Source organism: Drosophila obscura, unplaced genomic scaffold (genome assembly GCF_018151105.1).
Source record: "Drosophila obscura isolate BZ-5 IFL unplaced genomic scaffold, ASM1815110v1 contig_84, whole genome shotgun sequence".
Taxonomy (NCBI): Eukaryota; Metazoa; Arthropoda; class Insecta; order Diptera; family Drosophilidae; genus Drosophila; species Drosophila obscura.
Window position 1 is genome coordinate 722,493 of NW_024542877.1, and position 23,321 is coordinate 745,813.

The 23,321-nt window shown below is 41.6% G+C and overlaps 2 protein-coding genes across 2 annotated transcripts in view; both read left to right on the forward strand.

Annotated features, from left to right (window-relative positions):
• The window catches only part of LOC111068985 (neurobeachin), a 179,867-nt gene that overhangs the window by 23,463 nt on the left and 133,083 nt on the right, over positions 1–23,321 (forward strand). The window lies entirely within an intron of this gene.
• Positions 20,577–21,947, forward strand: LOC111068989 (proteasomal ubiquitin receptor ADRM1 homolog). The gene has a single exon (XM_022358862.2). The coding sequence runs from the start codon at positions 20,826–20,828 to the stop codon at positions 21,789–21,791; it is 966 nt and encodes a 321-aa protein (XP_022214554.2). The 5' UTR covers positions 20,577–20,825; the 3' UTR covers positions 21,792–21,947.

The window sequence follows — 23,321 nt, forward strand, 5'->3', positions numbered from 1 at the left end:
ACAATTTTAAAATCGAGGTCTTGCCGTTTCCAAGAAAAACCAACCAAACAAAACCTTGCCCACCTACACAAACACGGTACTTTGGACCCCCTGTCCCGGGCGTTGGCTCGCCCTTGTAACAACCTAAACGAACAAAATATCTCCCCAACCCGCTTCCGCGGGGGGCCGAGCCCAAGGGACGCAGTAGCTTTCTGAGAGCGTGTTAAATGCAGTACACTGTGGCTCGACGTTCACGCGTGAATAGTCAGCTACACAAAAAAAAACAACAACAACAACATCTGTGTCCATTCGCTTAGGGGAAATTCTTAGTATTCGTTCCACTCCCAGATCGAGCAAATATTCAAAGGGAATATTTTTCGAAACATATTTTTACAATTTTACATGCACTTTCTCTCACTTCAATATTTATAGATTTCGAATCAATAGATACCCAAAGTAACGCCCGTATTTTTCCCCACTTTTCTGTGTGTGTTTGCTTTGGCACTTTTACTTGCCCTCCGACATTCCGTTAACATTTCGACCCTTGGAAGTTTTTCTTTCTCTCTCGTGTTTTTTTTTTTTGTTCTTTCTTTTGGTGGGGGGGGAATGGGGGTGGGGGCCAAAAGTTTGGCTTGATTTGAGGCTGGCTGGATTATGGATTATTTATTCATTCATAAATTATTTAAAATGCCTTCAATCCGCCCACAAAAAAAGGTTTCGGATGGAAACTTTGCTGCCACCCCCCACACGCATTTCGGGCAGGGCAGGACAGGGAGCTGAAACGGATACCTTACTGACAAACAAAAAAAATAAAGAAAAAAAAAACCTGTTGCTAAAATATTTAAACTGTCGCACAAAGGTGCGAGTCAGAGTCGCAGTCCTGTGTGTGTATGTGTGTGTGTGTGCGTGCGTGTGTCGTCTCTTAAATATTCAAGGGGAATATTTTCTCCCTAGTCGTCCCTTTTGCTGCATGGCTGGGGTTTTATATTTATGACTCGGTGTGTAGTCCCCAAGCCATCAGCCTCAGCCAGAAGTCATTAGGAGGCACAACTCCTCCGTGTCTATTTACCTGAACTTTGTCTAGCTTTCGTCCTGCTCGTTGCTAGTTGCTCGTTGCTCGTGGGGGTCTTGTGCTGTATACAAGCACTTTGATGTCCTTCGTCCGGGGCTAGTTTTTAAATAATAAATTGCTTTTTGAAGCTTGTGCCCCCAAAACTATTGCCTTTATCCGCACCAAGCATCCAAGCCAACCCAACAGCTCCTACCGCCTGCCAGCCTATAAAATTTCATTAAGAATTTAAATCAAGTTTGACCTCTGCCCTCTGGACAACACCAGATGCAAAGGTGTAAAGTTTTGTGTGCTTTTTATATGGTTCGGATTTGGGTTGGTTTGAGCCATGCTTTTCGGTTACGCCACTTGATATTCAAATGTTTTCATTTAGTCGGGCGTAGAATTTTCCTTCCCCTATTTTTGTTGGTTGCTTTTTGGGCGGCAATCCGCACAAAGTCAAGCAGCCTGTAGTTCATCATGGGCGGAAGTTTTGGGGCATCAAATGAGAGCGGCGAAGTAATTTTAGTTGCCATCAAAATGGGGTAATACTCGCACTCTATTTAAATATTAATTTTTAAAACTAAATAATGTAACGGGTACATAAAGAGAATTTTTGATGGGTGATTTTTAAACGATAATTGTGCCATTAATTAAAAATCATGGCGGGGTGCATAGTAATCATAATCCTTTAGAGTCTTTCGGAATATTTTATTCACTGCCAGTAGATCATTTGTACATAATTTAAGAGCTTGTTAAACTCCGCCAGAAATTTTGGGGGAAAATATTATTTTTAATTAAAATTTTTTGGTACACGAGGAGACGTAAAAAGTAAACTGTGCACAAAATACACGCATTTCAGTGGTTTAACAATGTTCAAATACATAAAAAAAAAATTTACTAAAATTTACCTGGCATAGCAAACGGACAAAGGGAAAGCCAAGGTACAGTCATGGCACAGCCTAGAGCTGCGATAACTAAATTATCGATAAGGAACAGCACAACTCTGCCTGTGCCTTTGCCTTTGCCTGTGGGCTAAACCCGAATGCCATTTACCAATTTACCTACGTTTGGCTAATTGAGTGACGGCATCTGGCTTTGTTTCAACTTTAGTAATTCAACTTTTCCCGCTGTGTGTGGCTGTGTGTGTGGGTGTTTATTGTTTTGCAACTCATTCGAAAACGAGGTACCAGGAAAACCAAGGGAAAAGTTGTAGCATTCAGTAATTGAAAATATGCTTCGCATAGAAGGCGATTCAATTCACTTGGCTCACAATTCATTTCGTTACCGGTTCCGGTTTCCGACTGTACGATATGCATTCGCAGTCGCAGCCCCATTCGCATTTGCAATCCCAAAAAACCCATTCCCATTCCCAATTTCTATTCTGATGCCCATTCCGATGCGATGCGAACTTTCCAGCATCTCATTTTGACCCAACCGCCCCTGCTACTCCTCCTGCTCCCTGCGCCACGAGAGAGAGGAAGAGAGAGAGAGCATGGCAATCGGTTTTACAGTGGGGTTTATATTGAACATTCCAAAAGGCATGAGATGAGTATTGGATTCTGGAGTGGTGGCAATGTCCAGAGGCAAGCAATAAGTGTTGTAAACCAACTGCATAGAGTACGGAAATTCTCCGGTATATCCCTTTCTATTTTGGTTGGTTAGGGGGGGGGAGGGTCTCTCCTTTCGTTGCAGGCAAGCAATTTCGTTGCCAACTGCCTACTGCTGCTCCTCCCACGCATATGACAAAAGTTATGGGAGCTTGAAGAGGCTTTATGAGGAGTTCCTGGAGCTTGGTCAAAAACAAAACTTTGATTTGCACTCAAATGCATCCATCCAGCCCCCGCCCAAGCCACTGTAGCGGTGCTTTTCCTAACCACAAATGTGGGGGATGGGGCATGGGGCATGGAGCACTCACTGTTTGTCAAGTTCTGCTGCTGCTGCTGCACATGGAGCCATGAAGCCATGAGAGAAGGAGGAGAGCTGTTCTATTTGCGCTTTGTGGTTAGTTAGCTATGCGTACAGTGCTTCCCAAACCTTGTTGCGGAAGGAAGTGTGCGGGAAGGAGAGCGAGCAGAGAGTGAAAGAGAGAGAGAGGAATGGGTGGAGGTACTATACGGTCCTGGGTCCATGGGTCCTCCATTTTTAGATCGCCAGAGTATACACAATGCACAAAACTTTATGAAAAATCCAAAGCAATGCAGGAAGCGATGCTGAAAAAAAACACACAAACACACACATGCACAAACACACACAAAATAAAAGACAAGGACGGAAGCCAGGACTGGATTCAAAAGAGACAGGGAGGCCAAGAGAGTTAGAGAAAGGAGAGAGAGAGAGAGAAGAACATTCTCGTTAAATATTTCAAATTTTTGTAGTTTTTTGGTAAAGGAGTCCTCTGTGTGTGTCTCTTTTTTTTTGTTTGTGTGTGTGTGTGCTGCTTGAACCAACAATTTGTAGGGGATTTCGTTCCGGGATTAAGTGTTGGCCAGAAAGTTTCCAATTTTATTTGTATTCTTTGGGATTTTTTTTTTTTTTTTTTGTTGTTGTTGGTCGTTGTGGAAACTGCATTATGTGCTCGATTAAGGGAGAAAATCTGTGAAAATTCGATGGAAAATATTTAAAATTTTGTTGCCTTTGCGGCAGCTATAAAGATTACACAGATAGAAAGACACCAAAGAGGATGATAAAAGAAAAAGTGTGGCAAACGGAAAAGTTCTGAGCGGGCGGATGAGCTTCAATCGAAGGAATTGCAGAGCAAAATCCATTGGCTTCTAGAAATACAAAGGAAAACACTTTGTGGCAGGATTTTGTGATTTTTTAAATCAATCTGAAATGTGAAAATATGCAAGAAAATTTTGTAAATCTACACCCAAAATGGCTTCACCTAGGTGAGTGTATTTAATTCGGTGTGTGAGAGTACGTAATAAGCTGTTTGAGTGTATGTAATAATATTTGTGTGTGCCCATGGATCTTTATATAATAGCAGGATTATTTTCTGCTAATCCCAAAATACATATTATTTTGTATCTTAACATTGAATACTCAAAGTAATAATTCACCGAGTGTCACATAAAATATATGTATACCAATTTTACAGCAGTAAAAGTTTAAATTTTATGTTTAAAAATCAGCTAAGGAAGAAACTACTGACAAATGAAGTTGCCAGAGTTGTTTACAAGTCCAATTAGAGAGAATAATTTTGGCGCGGCTCCGCGGTTGGATTTCATTGCATCGCGATGCATCGTAAGCGTGGGTTTTTCTATGCGTGGCACGTTTAAACAAAAGGCTATTTTTGCAATATATCTATAAATACAATTGCGTAGGCGCCAGATTCTTTGTGCTGCCATACCAAATTTATGTTTAATTGTTCTTTGTTTAATCATTAGAACAGAAATTTTCTATCGAAAATACAATAAATAGAAGCTGCAGGAGAGTGCAAATAGGCTTTAAAAAAAAGTAAACGAAACTGCAAATGAAATTCATTTTAGGGAATTCCAATTTTAAGAGATCAGAAACATGAAAATGGTTGTCGTTTTACATGGAATGATTGAGTTTTTAGTTTTTTTTGTATCAAGAATATTGGAATATTTCCGATCTGAAAGCCCAAACACACAAATTTAAAACATTTGGTAATAATTTTTCTATGCAAAATCCATATCTTTTTGAAACCAGAACCATTAATAGGGAACATGTACAGAAAAACTTGAATTGAAAAGAGCAAGCCATCCCCCCTCCTTTTTGGGGAATTTCATTTTTGTATCCACATGTGGCAACCACAGCCACCGCATCCCAGCCTGTAAATCCTGTATCCATTTGGAGTAACTGGATTTCATTTACACACCCTAACCACTCCGTAATTAGCTAAATCAGAGAAGCCAAACAGAAGCTCAAGTGAATGAAACCTAATTAAAAATGAGACAAAGGCAAAGGTAGAGACTTCTGCCAAAAATACCTCACATTAAAAAGTGGCCAAAATTAAATTTTCTTTCTTTACTTTTTCGTCTCTTTGCAGGTAAGTTCAACGAAACGAAGACCCAAAAGGAATGTCCCGTTGAGACATTACCAACTCCAGCCCCAGCCGCAGCCCCAGCTCCAATTTGGCCAAAAGGCCTTGACATGCCGCCTGCATCGGTCCCAGGGGCGGTCGGTGCGGGTGTGCGCTTTGGGGACCTTATCAGCGGACTGAATGATTGAAGGGGCTGCTCAACCGATGTGAGCCAAGTGTGCAAAGTGTGCTGCACGCGGGGGTGTGCAAGGCAAATGAGAATCAATAAAAAATACACACACACACACACACGGCATCCCCCAGGTGTACCTACTGCGCACTATGGGAAACCACCGGCCAAATTAATAACACGGCCGCCGGTAAACCAACATGAAATAGGCGTGGCCCGCCCCAACCAACCAAAACACAACAGTAACACCGGCGAATAGGTATATATGGACAATAGTGGGCGTGGCACGCCGAAGGGAAAAGAGAGAAAGAATAACGGATCCACAGCCCGATGAAAGACAAAAAGCGAACACCCCCAAACCGCCCCACGATTGCACAACATAAAAGGGCCCACCCCCCGACCCGGTTGTGGCCAATAGGCAAACCAGACCCCCCCCGCTAAACGCCCAAACACTGAGAAACGGCAGAGGCAAGCCCAACCGCGTAGGACAACCACCGCGCACGGAAAACCCCCCCCAACCACAACAATGATACCCGCGAATAAAAGAGACCGTGGCATGCCCGGGACAGACCGCAAACAACGCGAAAGGACGAAGCAGCTGGCATGAAAGGCAATAAAAACGAGAACAAGCGCCACGAACCAGTGGTTGGAACAGGGATCGGAAAATGCTCGCCGAGCCCGGTACTCGGGACGCCAAACCCCAGGGACAACAAACAAAGGTGCCCAAAAGGCCGGACCACCGCAAACCCCACACCCACCCCGCCCCCACGACCACGCAAAAAAAAGCAAGAAAAACCCAACAAAAAACCTGAACAGAAAACCACACAAAAACCGGACGACCGCTGGACCACAAACCCGCAGCACAAAAACAGGCACAAGGCCATAAGGGCACCGAGTCACATGGAAGCACAAACCAAATAAAAACCACACTGATAGAATCATTTGAAAAATTTGAGTAATATTGTTTGGTTTTTGTTTGGCCACTGAAGTTAGCAAAAAACCGGCGCGCGACCTTGTCGCTGTCCCGGGGCCCCCTGTGGCCTGTTGGTTGTGCGCGGGGGGGCCGAAAGGGCGGGCGATTGTACAAGTGTGCAGGTGGTGTGAGAGCGTATGTAGGTTAGCCCCAAAAAGTATGCTACAAAACTGGTTAGGTTTCTTTTGGTTTTGTATACCCTTTGGCATTGTTTGACGGTATGTATGACTACGAGTAACAGCAGAGCCAGACCGGAATGCAGCGAAGGGAGCAAATTTCATTCTCGATCAGCATCAACTAATCTCTTGGTGAGAGATAACTCAACCATGAAGCTGATGTCTCGCCAAACAGTTCTTCTCTCTTGAAGCTAAAACTTTATTATTATATATTATTATTATTATTTATTATTATTATTTATTATTATTATTTATTATTTATTATTATTATTTATTATATTATTATTATTTATTTTATTTATTTATTATTTTATTATGTATTATTATTACAATCGATAAAATATCATTCCCGATAACTCTGCAAAATTTAGCTCGACATCCAAGGGTATTTAATGGTTCGGTCATCAAAACTGCACCTTCTTTTAAATTCCTTCTCTCTTTTTTTTTTGTTAAGCAACTGACTGGCACGGACGGACGACTACGTCCCCGGCAATCAGTGAGAGAGAATTTTGAGTGCCAACGTGTTAAACAATACAGTCAGTGGTGCAGTGAGGTGGATGGGTGTGTGCCAGATGCCCAGCTAGGTGCCTGCCTGCCCGCCTGCCTGCTGTGGCAGAAGGGAAGAGAAAGTGTAACAAAATGAAATTTGCAACAAAAGCAAAAAAAAAAACACAAAAAAAGAAAAGAAAATCAGAAAAAGGTAACACGGCACACAGAAAGAGAAAAAAGAGAGTGTGGGAAAAGGTGGCAGGAATACAACAAAAATAAAAAAGTGAAATTAGTCATTTGTAGCAAGCAGTAGCTACGGCTGTTGCACATTCTCATCGCATGCAATTTGAGCATGTGACTGGGGGGCAGGAACACAAGGCTTTAACCCTTTCCCCCCCAGGTCCACACTCTGAAGCATTGTGTTTGCCATTGAACACGCACATTGAATGGCTGTAACACGGCCCCTGTTACTCTCTGCCTCTGTGTGTACGTCTGTGCTTAGAGTGTGTTACAGTGTGTGTGTGTGCATGTGTGAGAGGCCATTGTTCCGATACACTAACATACACAAAAAGATACGACACTCAGACACCTCGACATGATGTTCAAATGGGCTCACGGGCAATATTCTTGTTGTAATTGTTGCAATTGAGCGTAGTTTCGGGAACAAAAGATAGATAGACAGAGAGACAGAGGGAGCGACACACACACACACATACATGTAAATTCCATTATATACATGCAACCCAACCAAAAAGAAAAGAGCCCCCCCCCCACCAAGCATACAATGTGTCACGCCAGGACCAACCATTCGTGTCTCGTTTCACTAATGCTTTTTTGGGGGCTTTGGGTTTTTGTGTGACGCCAGTAAAACGACACATACAAATGGGTGGAAACTATGTCTTTGTGGCTCTACATTACTCTCTCACACTTTCTATTCAACACTTGATAACGATAATTGTTTGGAAAATGTTCAAGGAATACCAACGTAAGGAAGTGACAAAAACAACTCAAAGATTTTGAATAAAAAGTAAATCTTTAGTGTTCCAGAGAGTACAACCGAATGGTTAACAACTATATTCCATATTTAGATCATGAACAAATAGACCGATAACAGGCAATAGCAGTCGATACATTATATGTTAAAGAAGAGTTCTCATCATAAAAATGATTCTCATTGATTTCAAATTGGATTAAAAAATTAGAGCTTTGAATAAATATTTCCCAATCGATTTCTGTTTGTCATTCCCAATCGTTGATTATTTATCGATAGCTACAAAACATAATCGATAATAATTCTGTTCAACCATTGATAAGTATCGATTTTGTATCGATAACTAAGTGTTTTAGTCCATGAAAACTACTAGAGAGCCTTTTATTCCAATCCATTTCTCTCTTAGGCAAAGCTTCAAGCTCCATTTTCCTTGAGATGTTGCCCTGGCTGCCACCTCAGATTGCATATATTCGACATAGATACAGATGGCCTAGAGACATTGGCAAGGGGCAAGTGGGACAAGTAAGGCGAAGGAGCGGGGATAGGGTTGATCTGGCGTGGAAGATAAAGCGAAAGCGCAAGAAAAAATGTGTGCTGAATGCGGTTGTGGATAACCTACAAGCAAACCATAATTTACACGCCAATATCATGTCGTTTCAACTTCTCTACGTGGGGGGGTTCATGATGGTATGCGTGTGTGTGTGTGGGTGGGAAATACTTGCCCACAGATACTCAGCAACACACAAACGCATAAAAATGGGGTCAATAACAGGTAGATTATCAAATAACTATTACACATTGCGTGCTGTACGAGACATGAAGCTGCTGTACGACGACGATGCCGATGACGCTGACGACATGGCTGAGGAGGCATGAGAGGCTGCATTGAGAACATATTGCCACATACACACACATATATACACATGCACACATCCAGTGCCAACCATCAAGACTTTGTGGCACATGCTCAAGACTTCATGAGTTGGCTTTGGCGGCCTCATATCCCACTTGCTTTGAGGATTTAGGCAAGTGGCCAGGCCGGCTTATGTGGTAAGCAATCAACGCCTTCGCGACGAGCTGACAAACAGATAGTCCTCCTTGAGCCTAACCACAGAGCCCACACCCCGCCTCCCCCAACAGTCGTTCCCCTTTCTCTTTGTCAGCCATGCGTGAAGGTCAATTTATCGTCTAATGATGTTGAACAATGACAAGGGATACTCCCGCATACTCATACTCGTACTCGTAGATGGTACGCCGCTAAAAACTCTTCAAAGCAAGGTCACAGGCAGAGAAGTGAAGAGATAGAGACAGAGGGATAGAGAGAGGGGATGGGTGGTTGAACATTTAGTTTGATTCATTTGAAAGGCATTCATTACGTTCAACCAATCAATAAAGCTGTCGGCTTATTGAGAATGTCAAAGAATTCCAATGAAAACCATTCGCATGGAAACGTCGCTGTGAATGGCAACGATTCAGCGTAAAATGTATCGTGCCACAGAAAAGACTTAATCCTTAAATGTTTGGTGACTTTTTCTAGTGGATTCAGCTATTAAAAAAACCAAAAATCGAATTGAAAATCCAATGAGAAATCTATAAAGTATTTTAGCGGATTTTAGCTGCATGTATGCACGCGTGATGCGGCAGTGCCCATCGTTTGAATGTAAAAAGCTTCGACTAGAAACCAGAATTTTGGTGCATAAATTTAAAATCTATATTAAATAATTGTCATAGTTAAAGCGCTTCCATCACGTGGAATCGAAGAGGGGAAACCCTTTGGGAATGGCAGAAGTGGTTCTTAGTGCTGATGGGCTATTAGAAAACGCTCGCTGCAAATGGAATTATGCATATGAATCCATTGAATACTGTGTGATACATATCACTGCACCTCAATCGGGCATGCAGTGCACCACCCAATCCCAAATGCAGCCAAATCCCCCAGCTGCAGCTTCAGCTTCGGGCGCAGCCATAACCAAGTAAACAACATCCTGCCAGTTACGCAGTTGATATTCGTTTAAGGCAGTCAGAGCAGCAGGAGAGCCTGCAACGACTTTCGCGCACAAGGATTTTGGCTTTTGCAAACTCCCCACCTGACGATGGGATGATGGCAGTTGCCGGAGTTTTTCGGAGCTGCCAAAAACAAATACACCAAAAACTGACAGAACAAACAGAGCGACAGAGTCAACGAAAGAAAGCAAAGAAAAAATCTATGGGTAAAGGAAAAGCGGAAAAAAGAAGAAAAAAAAAATTGAAAACAGAGAGAGGGAGTGGGAGAGACTTATTGCTCGGCAAAGCGTAAAATGTTTACGAGCGAGTGACGATGGCGACTCAAGTGGAGCAGCAGCAGGAGCCAGAAGTAGGAGGCACCCGTAGAGGGACTTGTGTCATTCCTGACAAATCTTAGTGCCCCCCTCCTTCTCTCTATTCTCTGTCTCACTCTCTCTCTCACTCGCGCTCTATCCTTGAGCCGTGTGCACAATTGTAAAGAAAATGTTATTAAGGATTTTCTATTATATAACAAAAAGGCATACTAGGCGCACTTGTCCTGCTCCTATTTGCTCTCTCTCTCTCTCTCTCTCTCTCTCTCTGTCCCTCTTTCTCTATTTCTATTTGTGTTTGTGTGTGTGTGCGACGCGTATTAAGCACTTGACATACACACGTTTTTCGGCCTGCAACCATCCGTCATCATGTGCCTCTCCTGCCTCATCATTATGTAGGGTCTTATATACCCTAACCGGAAAGGTGGGATTAACCAGGGCAAGGTGATCTGTGTGGGAGATCTTAGGACTCAGAAAAGAGAAAAATACAAATACACGGAGCAGCTGAATAGAAAAATATACAAAGAAATAGATTTGGCAAAACTAAAATTAAATTTAAAAAAAATTAAAATTAAAAAAATTTAAATTTAAAACATTAAAATTAAAAAAATTTAAAACATTAAAATTTAAATTTAAAAAATTTTATATTTAGTTTCACATTAAGCCACAGCAGCTTCTGCATTTAGAATGGATTTCATGCCGCAAGAACGTCTCACAGATCTGCTGGGACTCAAACCCTATGGAATTCATAAGCCATAAAGGCTTGATAAACCTCTTCTCTAGTCTTTGTGTTAGAGTATAGCTGAAACGTTTTGGCTGTGATTGCTCTCTCTCCCTCTGTAGGCATTAGACGGGTTTTCATCTACTTAGTTTTCAATGCCCTACTACTTCTCTCTCTCTCTCTGTGTGTGTGTGTCCTGGCCAGCGTAAGTCGGAACGTAGACAAGTCGATGATGGTTCCTACTGCGAGTGTGTGTGTGTCTGCTCAAGGTTCCAGCTGCAAAACATTAGTCAAAACCCCGACCCAAAATGAGCGACCAAAAGTGGCGCAGTCAAGCAAAAAGGCTCTCGCTGCAACGAGTGAATGAGCGAGCGAGTGAGCGAGTGAATGAGCGAATGGTAATGCGAATCCAAATGAATGGCAAGCACGGACAGCACGGACAGCATGGCCAGGCTGAACTGCCTGCTGCCTGATGGGTGTAAAGCTGCTTGGAGATCCTCATATATGTATGTACATAGTACATAGCTGATGACTGGTGCCGTCGGACCTATAGCACTTGAATGCAATCCTTGCCCTCCTTCGAGACGCCTTTCTTTAACGCTTCGCTTCGCTCTGTGACTCTTCCATGCAGAGCCCCTAAGGAATGTCACAGCATGTCTGCACAGTGGCACAACTGCCAGATGCTTGGCAAGTGCTAAAATAAAGTCAAAATATATAACAGATTTATCAACTCATCTACAAAAATATTAACTAATGAATTTGTTGCTATTTCAATTGCCATGGAGATGTTTTATCTATTGAAGTATTTTTGTATTCATCGTTTGGCTTAATACTTGCCATACTCTACTCTGATTTGATCTGTCGATATTTATATTCCCATCGATCTTTCGTTCGATTTGCTCCTAAAGCAATCTTAACTTCGTTTTTACACTGCCTTCGGTGCCACTGTGGATGTCGTCTGGAGCTCTGGAGGCGACTGCCGTTCCCTCCGGAGTTCTGTTCGGTTATAAACATGTTTTCCCTTCGTTCTATTTTTTTTTTTTATGATATTTTTTTTCTCTGTTTTCTTGTGCGTAGTTTTATTATTATTTTTTTTTTTTTCTATTTTTCTTATTTTTTTTATTACATCTTGCAATGTTGTACTTTGGCTTTAACAATGTCAGCCATTTTGTTCCTTTGTGACGCGTTCATCGCCGGAACAGCTTGGCAACAGGGGAGCGGGCATCGGGCAGAATGCAGTCAACATGAATGCCCTGAGAGGATGCCCCCACCCAAGGGGAACAGCGGGAAGCGGAAAGCAGGCATGGCCAAGGGATAGGTGTTTGGATCCACCCACCCACACCCCCTTCAATTTATCTTGTGTTCCACTCGGCGTACGCACTCGTTAATTGAATATTTATCTTTGGAGGAGCTGCTATGGGCTATGCCAGCAGCCATCCACCATCCATCCATCCATACAGCTTCAATCCCCCCCAACCCAATCGCACGCCCAATCCCACGCCCAATCTCAATTGCAATCTCAGCCATCATTCTAGTGCCTGCATCTTCCACTTATTCTGCTTCTGCTTTTCCACTCTAAAAACCCATTCTTCGTTGAGGGTCTCCTTCGTTTCGTTTCGCTTCGCTTCGTTTCGGGTGCAAAACTTGTCTCTCACTGGCATCGCCACGCCGCGCCGCGTGTCCTTGTAATTGCAACTAGAGCAGCGCCTCACAGCGCCTTATGTCATCCTACGAGTATGTGTGTGTGTCTGCTTCTCCCCATTCTACTCCTCTGACATTGGTTATGCATTGTTGCATGCAACCATACCCATATCCATATCCTTACTGCTGCTGCTGCATATGCAATGCATCTAAATTGCTTTCGAGTTTTCCTTGTTTGTTTGTTTGTTTGTTGTTTGTGGCAAGAGAGTCATTGCTGCTGCCGCTTTGGCTTTGAGATTTACAGCTTTGTTGGTTTGCCTGCCGCCTCAATTCATCTCATCTCATCTATTCCCGCCTCCCCCCATGCACCATGCACCCATCCATGGTCCTGCCTGCCTGCTCGCCTCTCCACCATTCAATTTCTTTTCCACATTAGAGCCCAGGAACCTCTTGGGTCGTGTGCATCCTTGCTTTGACATTTTAAATGTTATTTAATGGTCTCCGACCTTCTTTCACGGGCTCCACGCTGCCAGTCGTGTGGCACCTCCTGCTGCACCACCATAAATTCATTATTATTATTTTCCTTTCTATACCTTCACCCACAATGAAAAAGGCTCCACCAGGTCGAAGCAGAAGAAGCAGTAGGAGCAGCAGCAGCAGCAACAGCAGCAGTTTGCACTTGATTTATATTGGCACTTTGTGCGGAATTTATGGTCGATGGAGAGGATGGCTAGAAAGTGACCGGGCGGTGATGGTCAAGCACAAGCACTTTCCTCCTCCTCCTACCAAGCACTTTTGCGTATCTTTATAGACCATGTTCTATGGCTAAATATTTCATCGATATGTTGATTAAATATGGAGAAACTTCCCCCCGAAAATGGGAGGGCAATTCTATTCAATTTCAGTGCTTTATAAATTATTAATTATAATATAATTATTTTGAAATTAAATGGAATTCAAGCTAAGTGTTGGTAAATATTAAATATTTCATAGCCATTTTTTTTCGGGGTATTTATCATCATTAATGTATGGGAGAAGGAGAATGGGAGAATACCCTTGTCAAACGATTTGAAAATTATATTTACTTTTGGACCATTTTGCAGCTTTTTTTTTCCAAGCAATTAAATTGCATTTATTCAAGCGATTCAACCTTTAAAAAATTGCACATAAACATAAAAAAACATAGAGAAATATTTGTGTAAAAAATATGTAGCAAAATGTTAAACTCGCTTTTACATTTAAATGTTTGCAATAAAAAATAAAAGTACATGCCCATTGAATAGGTGTGTCCAGTGGTCGGGCTCGGGGTTTGGCCAACCAATTAATATATTTCCACGAATCCATGCAAGTTCTTTGGCAAGGATTTGTGTGTCTATTAAAATTGTAATTAAAAAGATAAAAAGCCTCGCAAAAAAAAAAAAACAGAAGTCGGAATTTAATTGGAATTGAACCCTCGACTTGCACTCTCTCTCTCTCTCATGCTCGCATGTTTAAGCTTCATCATCATTAAAGTTGAACCAGCAGCAGATGCTGCTGCCCCATCACACTAACACTTTAACCTGCCGTCATTTAGTCACACACACACACCCACCCACCCCATCTCTCTCCCGGTCTCCATCTTGAACCCCTCATTTAGTCACCGCAGTTTAGTTCTTTTGCATTTAATTTGCGGTGTTAATGCGCTTTACTTTTTGCTATCGTCAGGTGAACACTCGCACCGTTTCTCTTTCCCCTTCCCTTTCCCTTTCCATTTCCATTTTTTTTCCCTCTGTTCCTTTCTGTAGTTATCACAACTCTAATCTGTGACACGAGACTGTGGCAACCCTGACACTCCCCTGGTGCTTATAACAGCTGTTAAGCTGCTGCTGCTGCCACCGTCGCCCCCGCATGCAGCGTGTCTCTCGCCTTTTCTGTTGGTAAATCAGCAAACAAAAAGCAAAAAAACAGAAAAAAAAAACAGGGAGAACAAAGTAAATAATTTAAAAAAAGTTGTACAAATTAGCGAGGGGGTCCTTTGGCGTTGTACGTCCCTTCCGCTCGCTTTGACTGTGATAAAATGTTGTTTATTAACCGTTTCTCCCAGCCCATTGTTTCGCCCATTTACAGAGTATGTGACGGGCAGGGGTGTTTTTTTTTTCAGGCAGGGTAATTATCAGAAAATTGCATTTCAAGGGTGGCATGTATGAAGTTAACCAACTTTCAGGGTTCCTTAAAATAGAGTTGAACACTTTGCCAGCCATTAATGCGAAATGCTTCGTTTAATGAGTTCAATAAAAAATTATATCAAATATTTAAATATTATATCAAATCATTGACAGCACCATTAAGTGGCGTAAGTGACCCAACAGAGAGCCACTGCCTTCAAGAAACCATAATTCCTACTTGGAAAAATGTCTAAGGAGTATCCTTTGACCATTTGTGAAATTAAATCTATTTTTGATGCCAAGACAAATAAAAGCTTACAAATAAATGCTCCTCTGCGCGAGTGTACGTATGAATAAAGTACGATTATTATATAATATGTAAGTATGTACGAATATGCAGCAAAGGGATTCCAAACAACAAGGGGACAGAAAATAAAACCACGAAAATTTCAAAAATATGTTTTTGTACTTTGGGGCCCACGTGCCCACACACACACACTTGATGGCAGGACCAGCAGCCGTCAAAGGTTCACCAACTCTACAAAGGTGAATCTACACATCCGCTTGCCCTTGCGGCATGTCCTGCCACTTCCCTGCAATCACCCCCTCCCCCGTTTCCTGTCAGTTTATCTAACACGCACTCCAGGGCCAAAGAGAGAACAAGGACCAGAGCGAGAAAGAAAGAGAGGGCGAGAGAGTGACAGCGAAACAAATGTGCGAAGAGGAAGAGGAAGAACGGTACCCAACGAAAGGGAAAACTCTCTGAAAAAAACAAAGCAAAAGCAAAATACAATTTCCAAAGGTGTCGAAACTCCGAGTAGAAGATATAAAATAAAAGAAACATCCGTTCATTTATGGGAAATTTGTACAGCGAATGTGCTGCAAAATGTACTGGCAGCACCCAGTAAAACATCTCTACGAAATAACCCCAATACCCTTTGCTCAAAAAAAACTCCTGGGCAAGATTATGTGGAAATGGGAAAAACGAATGGTGGAACAATTGGTGGGGAAAAGGGTGGAAAAAACACGAAATGAATCCAAAAAAAAAAATACGTAAATTAACAAAACCTGACGCCAATCATGAGTGTGTGTGCTGGCATTGGCACTTGGAGCACGAGCCGGAGCCAGAGCCAGAGCCCCCGCCTTGATGTGGGGTTAATGGGGAGGGTAAATGGATAAAGAGTGACTGTGGCAAGGGGTTTCTGATTTTGGAGTCTGTAGAACAAACTGGAAGCGAAAACCATCTCTCACGAGCATCGAAATACACTTTCGCAGCAGGCGGCAACAACTGAAGACTTTTTGGGGGAATGGCAAAAAAATGAAAGACATTTGGATGTATCTATGAATAGACAGAGACGGATGGTTGGATAGATTTTGATAGATGGCTGGACACGTATGGGTCTAAAAAGATGTCTGCAAGTAAGGTAGATGCAAGGATAAACAGATATTTGAGTGCGAGGATGACTAGGAACGAAAATAGGTATATATTTAAACTATAAATTTATAAAAAATAATCACGCAAAAATAAACATTAAATAAAAAGGTTTAATATTAGCAACAGATATTTTGTATTATCTCAAGAATAAAATGACTTAAAAATAAGGAATCTCTAGCAGTGCTAGGGAATAAATAAATAAAGGTACGTAAAATAAAATAAACAGAAAAACAAAGGTGAATTGTTATGATAGAAGTTAACACAAGAAAGGCTACAAGAGCGGCAATGATACATAGCAGAATCATTTAGATAAATAGATAAATATAATGATGGCTAAATGGATAAAAAATAGTTGAAGTAAACGATTGAGATAAACAGCAAAAGATACATATATAGATCCAGCAGATACATAAACTCAATGATAGATTGCTAATATTTGTATATTTTTGCGTGAGAGTATCTGCCACTTCGACGCATGTGGTTGCTGTATTCTGTGGCCTCTTTTGTCGGTATGCCATCTAGACAGCTCTCCATGAGACAGCAGAAAGGCCTAACTCCTGCGGCTTGAATGCGTGTTTGAGCCTCGTCTCGGTTCTGGTTTCGGCTCTGTGCCGTCCATCCGTGTGTGGTGTTTGAGTTTGGGTGGAAATTAGTTTAGGGCAGCGAGGCGCATTTTTCAGATTAATAAACTTGCGTGTGCGTGTGTGCTCTCGAGCACGAGTGCGAGTGCCAGTAAGAGTGCGAGGAAGGGCAATGTTTGTGCCCGTGTCTGTGTTTGTGTGTGTGTGTGTGTGTGTGTGTGTGTGTGTGCTTTGGGGAAAAGTGTGTGTTAATTTCAAGTTGACTCCTCGTCTCACTCGTTTAATTGGCTGACTGGCTGACACGCACACACACACCTATCACACCCATCACACCCATCGCAAACTAAACGGAAATTCCTCTCCAACACCCCCCGAAAATAACTCGCACAACATGAAGCAGAAGGATAGAGTAAAGCCTCAAGTGAAATGAGGTTCCATGCTTATGAATTAATGACGCAACAGTGGGCAACAAAAAATGGCAGACATTAACACAACGAATACACACAGAGGTAGAGCAAAGAAAATAAATGAAGGAAGTGATAGCAAAAGGTGAGAGAATGAAGAAGAGGACAGACGGATGGTTCATTGAACTTCCCTCATTCAATGCTCAATGGGAGAAGGGGGAACCCCTAAACAAATTTCAATTAATTAATTCATTTCATATTCATCTTCATCTTCATTAGCCCAATGAATTGTGGCCATGTCATTCAATTATTGATGATCAGATATGTGCGAATATATCTAAACATATTTAGAGAACATTTTCACACTGAGAAACAGTGGAAAAGTTTGCTTAAGTGGAATAGTTCTGCTCTCTCTCTTTGGATTTGAATTAGTTCAGGAATGAAACAAAAATAGATTATATTTAAAGCTATCTATATGCATATGTAACTTATTTATTTTTTTTTATTAATTTTTACCCACCCATCTCTGTATATATTTTGTATTATTTTTTCTCTCAAGCTTCATGCAAAAAATACAGGTGTGTGAGCTATCTTCATCAAATGTTATACCTCTCGAGTTTTATGTCTTTATTGTTTGGAATTTTCTATGCGTTTTTTCCTGAAAATTCCTTCTAAAGAACTGCCACAAACTGCGTTTAATGAAGAAATTTCCAAGAGATTGACAAACAGAAGACCCATAAAAACCTCATATATTCCCCATACTGATATCGGCCATAATTCATGGGGAAATCTTCAAATGATACGAGTATTTTCCATCCATTTCCCCCTGCAATATGAATGTTTCATCCCCATATAATATTTATGAGGGGCGGCACTTAATTAATGTAAAGCAAATATCGTTAACAGGAGTGTGTGTCCTGGTTCTGGTGCTGGTACTCATTTTTCCAGAGCATAAATTGAAGGAAAAACGTACAAAATATTTCCACTGATGATGGTTAAAAGTCAAAAGGCGATAATTTCATTTACAACTGTCGCACCCAACCTACGTACAATATATTGTAGACAGTGGCACAAGAAAATGCGACGCGTAGCCATAAAAATGAAACTGAAAATGAAGGAAAATTGCCACAAGAGGGGAGTTGGTGCCTGGGTGCGGGTGAGTGGTGTGGTGGTGCGGTGTTTCCTCGCGTAAGGGCATTTGTCAACATAACGCTTGCAATTTTTGTAGGTTCTTTTTTAAACCATTTTCCCTTTGCTTAGAGAGTAGCAAAGGGTATGTCGGGAAGCCTCACACAATTGCTTTGAGTAAACCCATAATACATAAATACCAGGGATGAATCCTTTGAAATCCTTTTTCTAGATATTCGGAGATAAAGAATTATCAGAAGTTCCCCCTGATTATCAAGTAAAAGATTAAAATTAGCTGGCAAGGAAAAGCAGACACAGAAATGTTTGAAACTGTTTTATTAATATTATTATTTTTTTTTTTATATATTAAACGCAGATCCTGGGGTATCTTTTGGTCTCTAAACTACCCCAGAGAACTATGAGAGTATCCAAAATGCCTCAGCCTTGGGTATCTTTTAGTCTCTAAATTTCCAGCGCTCACCTTTTATTTCTTTCTTTTTATTCTACGTTTGCTTTTTTATAGTTCTTGATTTTATTTACTATTTGCTGGGGCTGGTGCTCTCGATGAGGCCACCCCATGGGATTTGCGGGTGAAGTCAGTCTGATGCCAGGACATGCTTATCCTTTGGCGCCTTGGCTGCTGATGCTGCCTGCCTGCCTGCCTGTAATCGTTCCGGTCGAAAGAGCTGGAGAACGCGCAAAGCGTAAACTACAAATTGTTTTGTAGCTGCCTCAAATGTTTCTTGTACTTTTTTGTTGGAGAAACAGCAATTGGCTTCATTTTTATTGGCATTTATGGGGGCGGCAGGCGGCCGGCAGCAGGTGTGTGTCCCCACACACACACAGCCACACACGTAGCACATGCCACATCGTCTCATGTTGAAGTCGATTGGGGCCACTACGTTACGCTCTTTTTATTTTTATTTTCATTTTCATTTTATATATTATATATATAGAGAGGTGGAGAGGTTGGTTGGTTTCCTTTTTATTCACTTCCATTCCGCCTTCCATTTTGTTCGACCTCTTGCGACGGCTGTTCCACCTTTTCACATCTCTCCTCTCCACTCCACTCCACTCCACTCCTCGGGTCTTTCGACACGTGGAACGTGTGTTTGCTCACGTAATTCCCTAATTAAATACTTAAATTGTAATTGCTTTCGAACGTTTCGCGTGGCACCAGGAGAAGCAGCCGGCCTTCCTGGCTTTCTCCATCATTAAAACACTCAGAAAGGACTCACAGCACACAAACAACACAACACAACACACACACACAAGGCAATGCACACAGCTCATTGGAAAGAAATAAAGTCCTTTTGTTGGTTTTGGAATCTTTCGTTCTCGTTCTTACTCTCGTACGAGAGTATCCACCACAACCTCAATTCGTTGCACTTGAATAATTCATCAGCGGGAATCCATATCGGAATCGAATTGAATCGAATCTAAACCCCAGCATTGATCGATTCAAAATAAATTAAATGCTACTCTGACATCAATTAAATTGGAAAAATTCGTATTTATTTATTTTTTTGCACAATTATAATGATTTTTAATTTAGTTAAAACCATTTAAAACCACTAAAAAAAACAAAGAAAAATAGTGTTTAAAAATAGAACCATGCCATCAAAAAATAAACTCGTTGAAATAGCAAAGTTTGAGTAACATACAAAATTTGGATATGCATATGTAATACATATTATGTATGTATCTTCAGTGAGAAAACATTGCATGGAATCTATAATTAAAAACCCATTAATGGCCAGACAAATCTCATTTAAATCCACTAATAGTTTTGGCTATCGGCGCTGCAAATGACGCGTGAAAATTATAATAATTATTTAATATAATATATAATAACATAATATATTAATATAATAATAATAATATATTAAATAATATATAATAATATATTATATAAAATAATATATATTATATAATATATAATATAATATTTAATATTTAATTTAATGAATCAAAAAAAAAATGAAATACATTTTTTGGGTATAAATTGCCAATTGGAAGTATGAGGATATTGAGTAGATTAACCAGGTTACAGCTTAACTTTTGTCTCATGAAAAGTACATTCGAAAAGATTATTCCAAAAATGATGTATGTATAATTGAGCCAAGAATCAATAGCTCCTCGAGCCACAAGTCAAATAATCACTAAAGCATCAGAATTGGAGCCCCACTTGGTGCTGGGAAAGCAAATCAAGGACCTGGACTTAACTGTAAGGGGGCAACATCACATCATTGCTGCACGTTAAGTCGTATAAGTAAACGCTTTAATTTTAATTGTTCCTCCCACCACTATTCCTCAGCATAGATACAAGACACACTCTGGGGTAGCAGCAGCAGCAGCAGCAGCAGCAGCAGCAGCAGCAGCAGCAAAAGCAGCAGCAGCAGAAGAAGCAGCAGTGACCGGCTCCTTGGACTTGGCCACGTTTTTATGTACTTTTAAGTGCGCAATTAAAGGTCAATTGCCGGTTTGGTCCTAGGACGGCAGAGCACGTCGGAGACGGTGCAAGAGCTGCTGTATCCCATAAAAAGAAAAAAAAAACGGTGTCCGTGCGAATTGCAGAGCACAAAAGATACAACTCAAAATTACAAGTGAAACATTTCGAATATGAAGAATCTGATTGAATACAAGGCCGGTCTGATGGTACTCCGTGACCGTATGGTTGAGCCGGATAGTCGCAAGGGTCTGCTCTATTTGCGTCGCATCGGCCAGGAGATGCACATTTGCTGGAAGGATCGCCAAACGGGCCAAGTCGAAATGGACATTGTGGCAGTGCCGGGTATACCCAGATTCCGGCGCGTCATCCAGTGCAACACGGGTCGTGTATTTGTGCTGAGATTCGCGAACGACAAGCAGCGCCACTTCTTCTGGATGCAGGAGGCGTATCCCGAGCGCGACAATGATTTCTGTCAGCGTTTCAACGAGCTGATTAAGGCCTCCAAAGAACCGGAGATGCCAAAGATCGGGGTTGCAGCCCCTGCCACTGCCACGGTCCCTGAGCGTCCTCGCGACGGTGGCGGTAGTGATGTCCCTGCCACTCCTACCCCTACTCCTACCCCTGGCAGGGCAGGCGCTCTGGCGGCAAATGCCTTTGGGTTCTTCCTGAAAATGGGCCACAGTCTGATTAGCTTGGCCAAGAATGCGCTGGCACCCGAGTGTGCGATGCCGCCGCCTTTTCAGGATCCCAATCCAAGACAGCCCAAGAGTCTGGCCCCCATAATTCGCCTCCAAATGAGCGATGCCGTTGAATCGATGAGCTATACACCGACAAGCCTGCAGCGACTGATCGAACGCCTGCCGATGGACCCGGACCGCGAGCACATCGAGCTGCATGCCTCGAGTGTGCCCGACACAGTGACCGACACCCTAAAGATGGGCCTGGTGGCCGAACATGTGCGTTCGTCGCACTTCTACGAGGCCCTCATGGTGTTTCAATATGCTTTTCAGCGGTGTCAGATCGTTGGCAGCCTGCGAGAATTTTCGCTTGGGCCGGAGGCCCTGGAGGCGGCACAAGATGGCGACTTTGAGGGATTCCTGTACATCCTGAATCGGCCAGGCGCATTTATAAATTAACAGTAGTATATATACCATTTGAGAAGAAAAACTGCAGATAAAGGCTGGTCATAAATAAGTCGGAGCCAAACCAAACCAAAAAAAAATAAAATTTAAAATGTACAAAATGCAATAACTGCTTGACTCCACTTCGGTCTTTTCCTCTCGCTGGGCCTGCTGGGCGTCCTGGTCGTTCTTCTCGAGTTACGAAGATAAATGAGATGCCATAAGTTAGACGACAACTTGCACAAGGACAAGAAGGAGCAGTAGATATAACCCGGCAGCAGCACCAGCAGCAGCAGACACAAAATGCAAGTTCTTTCTAAAACGAAACAAAACTAAAAAGAACAAAAAAAAAACACACACACTAAAAATTCATATAAAATACTTGTACACAAATACTACAACAACTGAAGGCAGGGATGGGGCGGAAAAGCGGGTAGAAATACATATATGTATAAAAGAAAAGCATATAAAAAATAGTTTTAAACTACAAAGTTTTTTTGTTTTCTTTGTTTGGTGGAGTCCAGGGATTGGACACAGCTTAAGAAGAGTTTTCCCTCTGCCACAGCAGGGAGAGGGAGAGTTTTCCTTTAGCCTCATTTGTATGGCTCCACCGGTCTCATCTTCTACGAGTATTTCCCAGGTCATGACAACTTTTGCCGCCAGTTGTTTTAATGAATCTAAGTGAGCGGAAACTGAAAAGCGTTGGAAGGATCAGCAAAACGAAGCAGCGCCGCTGCAGCGACGGCAGCGACGGCTTTTCCCAGATAAACCGCTTCGAAAATGCCAGCCAAACAAAAACAAAAAAAAAACAAAATACACAATACACAAAACAAAAGAAACACCACTAGAGAAGCGAAAAAAAAATGTGCGCAAAAAAGGTTTTGCAATGGCAGGGTGGTGTGGGGGGTTGGGAATCATTCTGTGAATCATTGTATATTATCTCTTGGCGATTCTCTCAGTTTTGGTGTGGCTTAATTTTTTTTAGTTTAGTTTCGAACTTAAATATAAATACTGCAGGAAGAAAAAATGTTCAATAAAAAAATTATAAAAATTAATAGCGGATGTGCAGGCACGTGTGCCTATTTTTTTATACATTTTATTTGTAAGGATGTGAAATTTTTCACATATATTAATATAGCACAAGAGCTTTTTTTATTTATGTATTTTTATTTAAAAATAAAAAAAGCTATAACTTATAACTCAAATTAAGCCCTATAATTATATTTGCCAATTATAATTGGCTCTAAATGGGTGGTTGAGCCGCCAGGTTGTGATAATTTTGATTGTGACTGTACTTTGTTTCTCGCATTTGTTTGGATAATTTTAACATTTTTTTTTAATTCTATATCTCTGTGCTTCATGCTTAAACAAAAAACCGTATCTTTTTCTCTCCATTTTCATCGTATAAACTTAATGGCAAATGGGCACACAAAAGAGAGGACGAAAGAATGGCTATAAAAATTACTTAAAACCAAACCAACAAGCAGCTTAAATATGCCGCTTATTGGTATAAACCCCTCCCCACACACACACACACACACACAA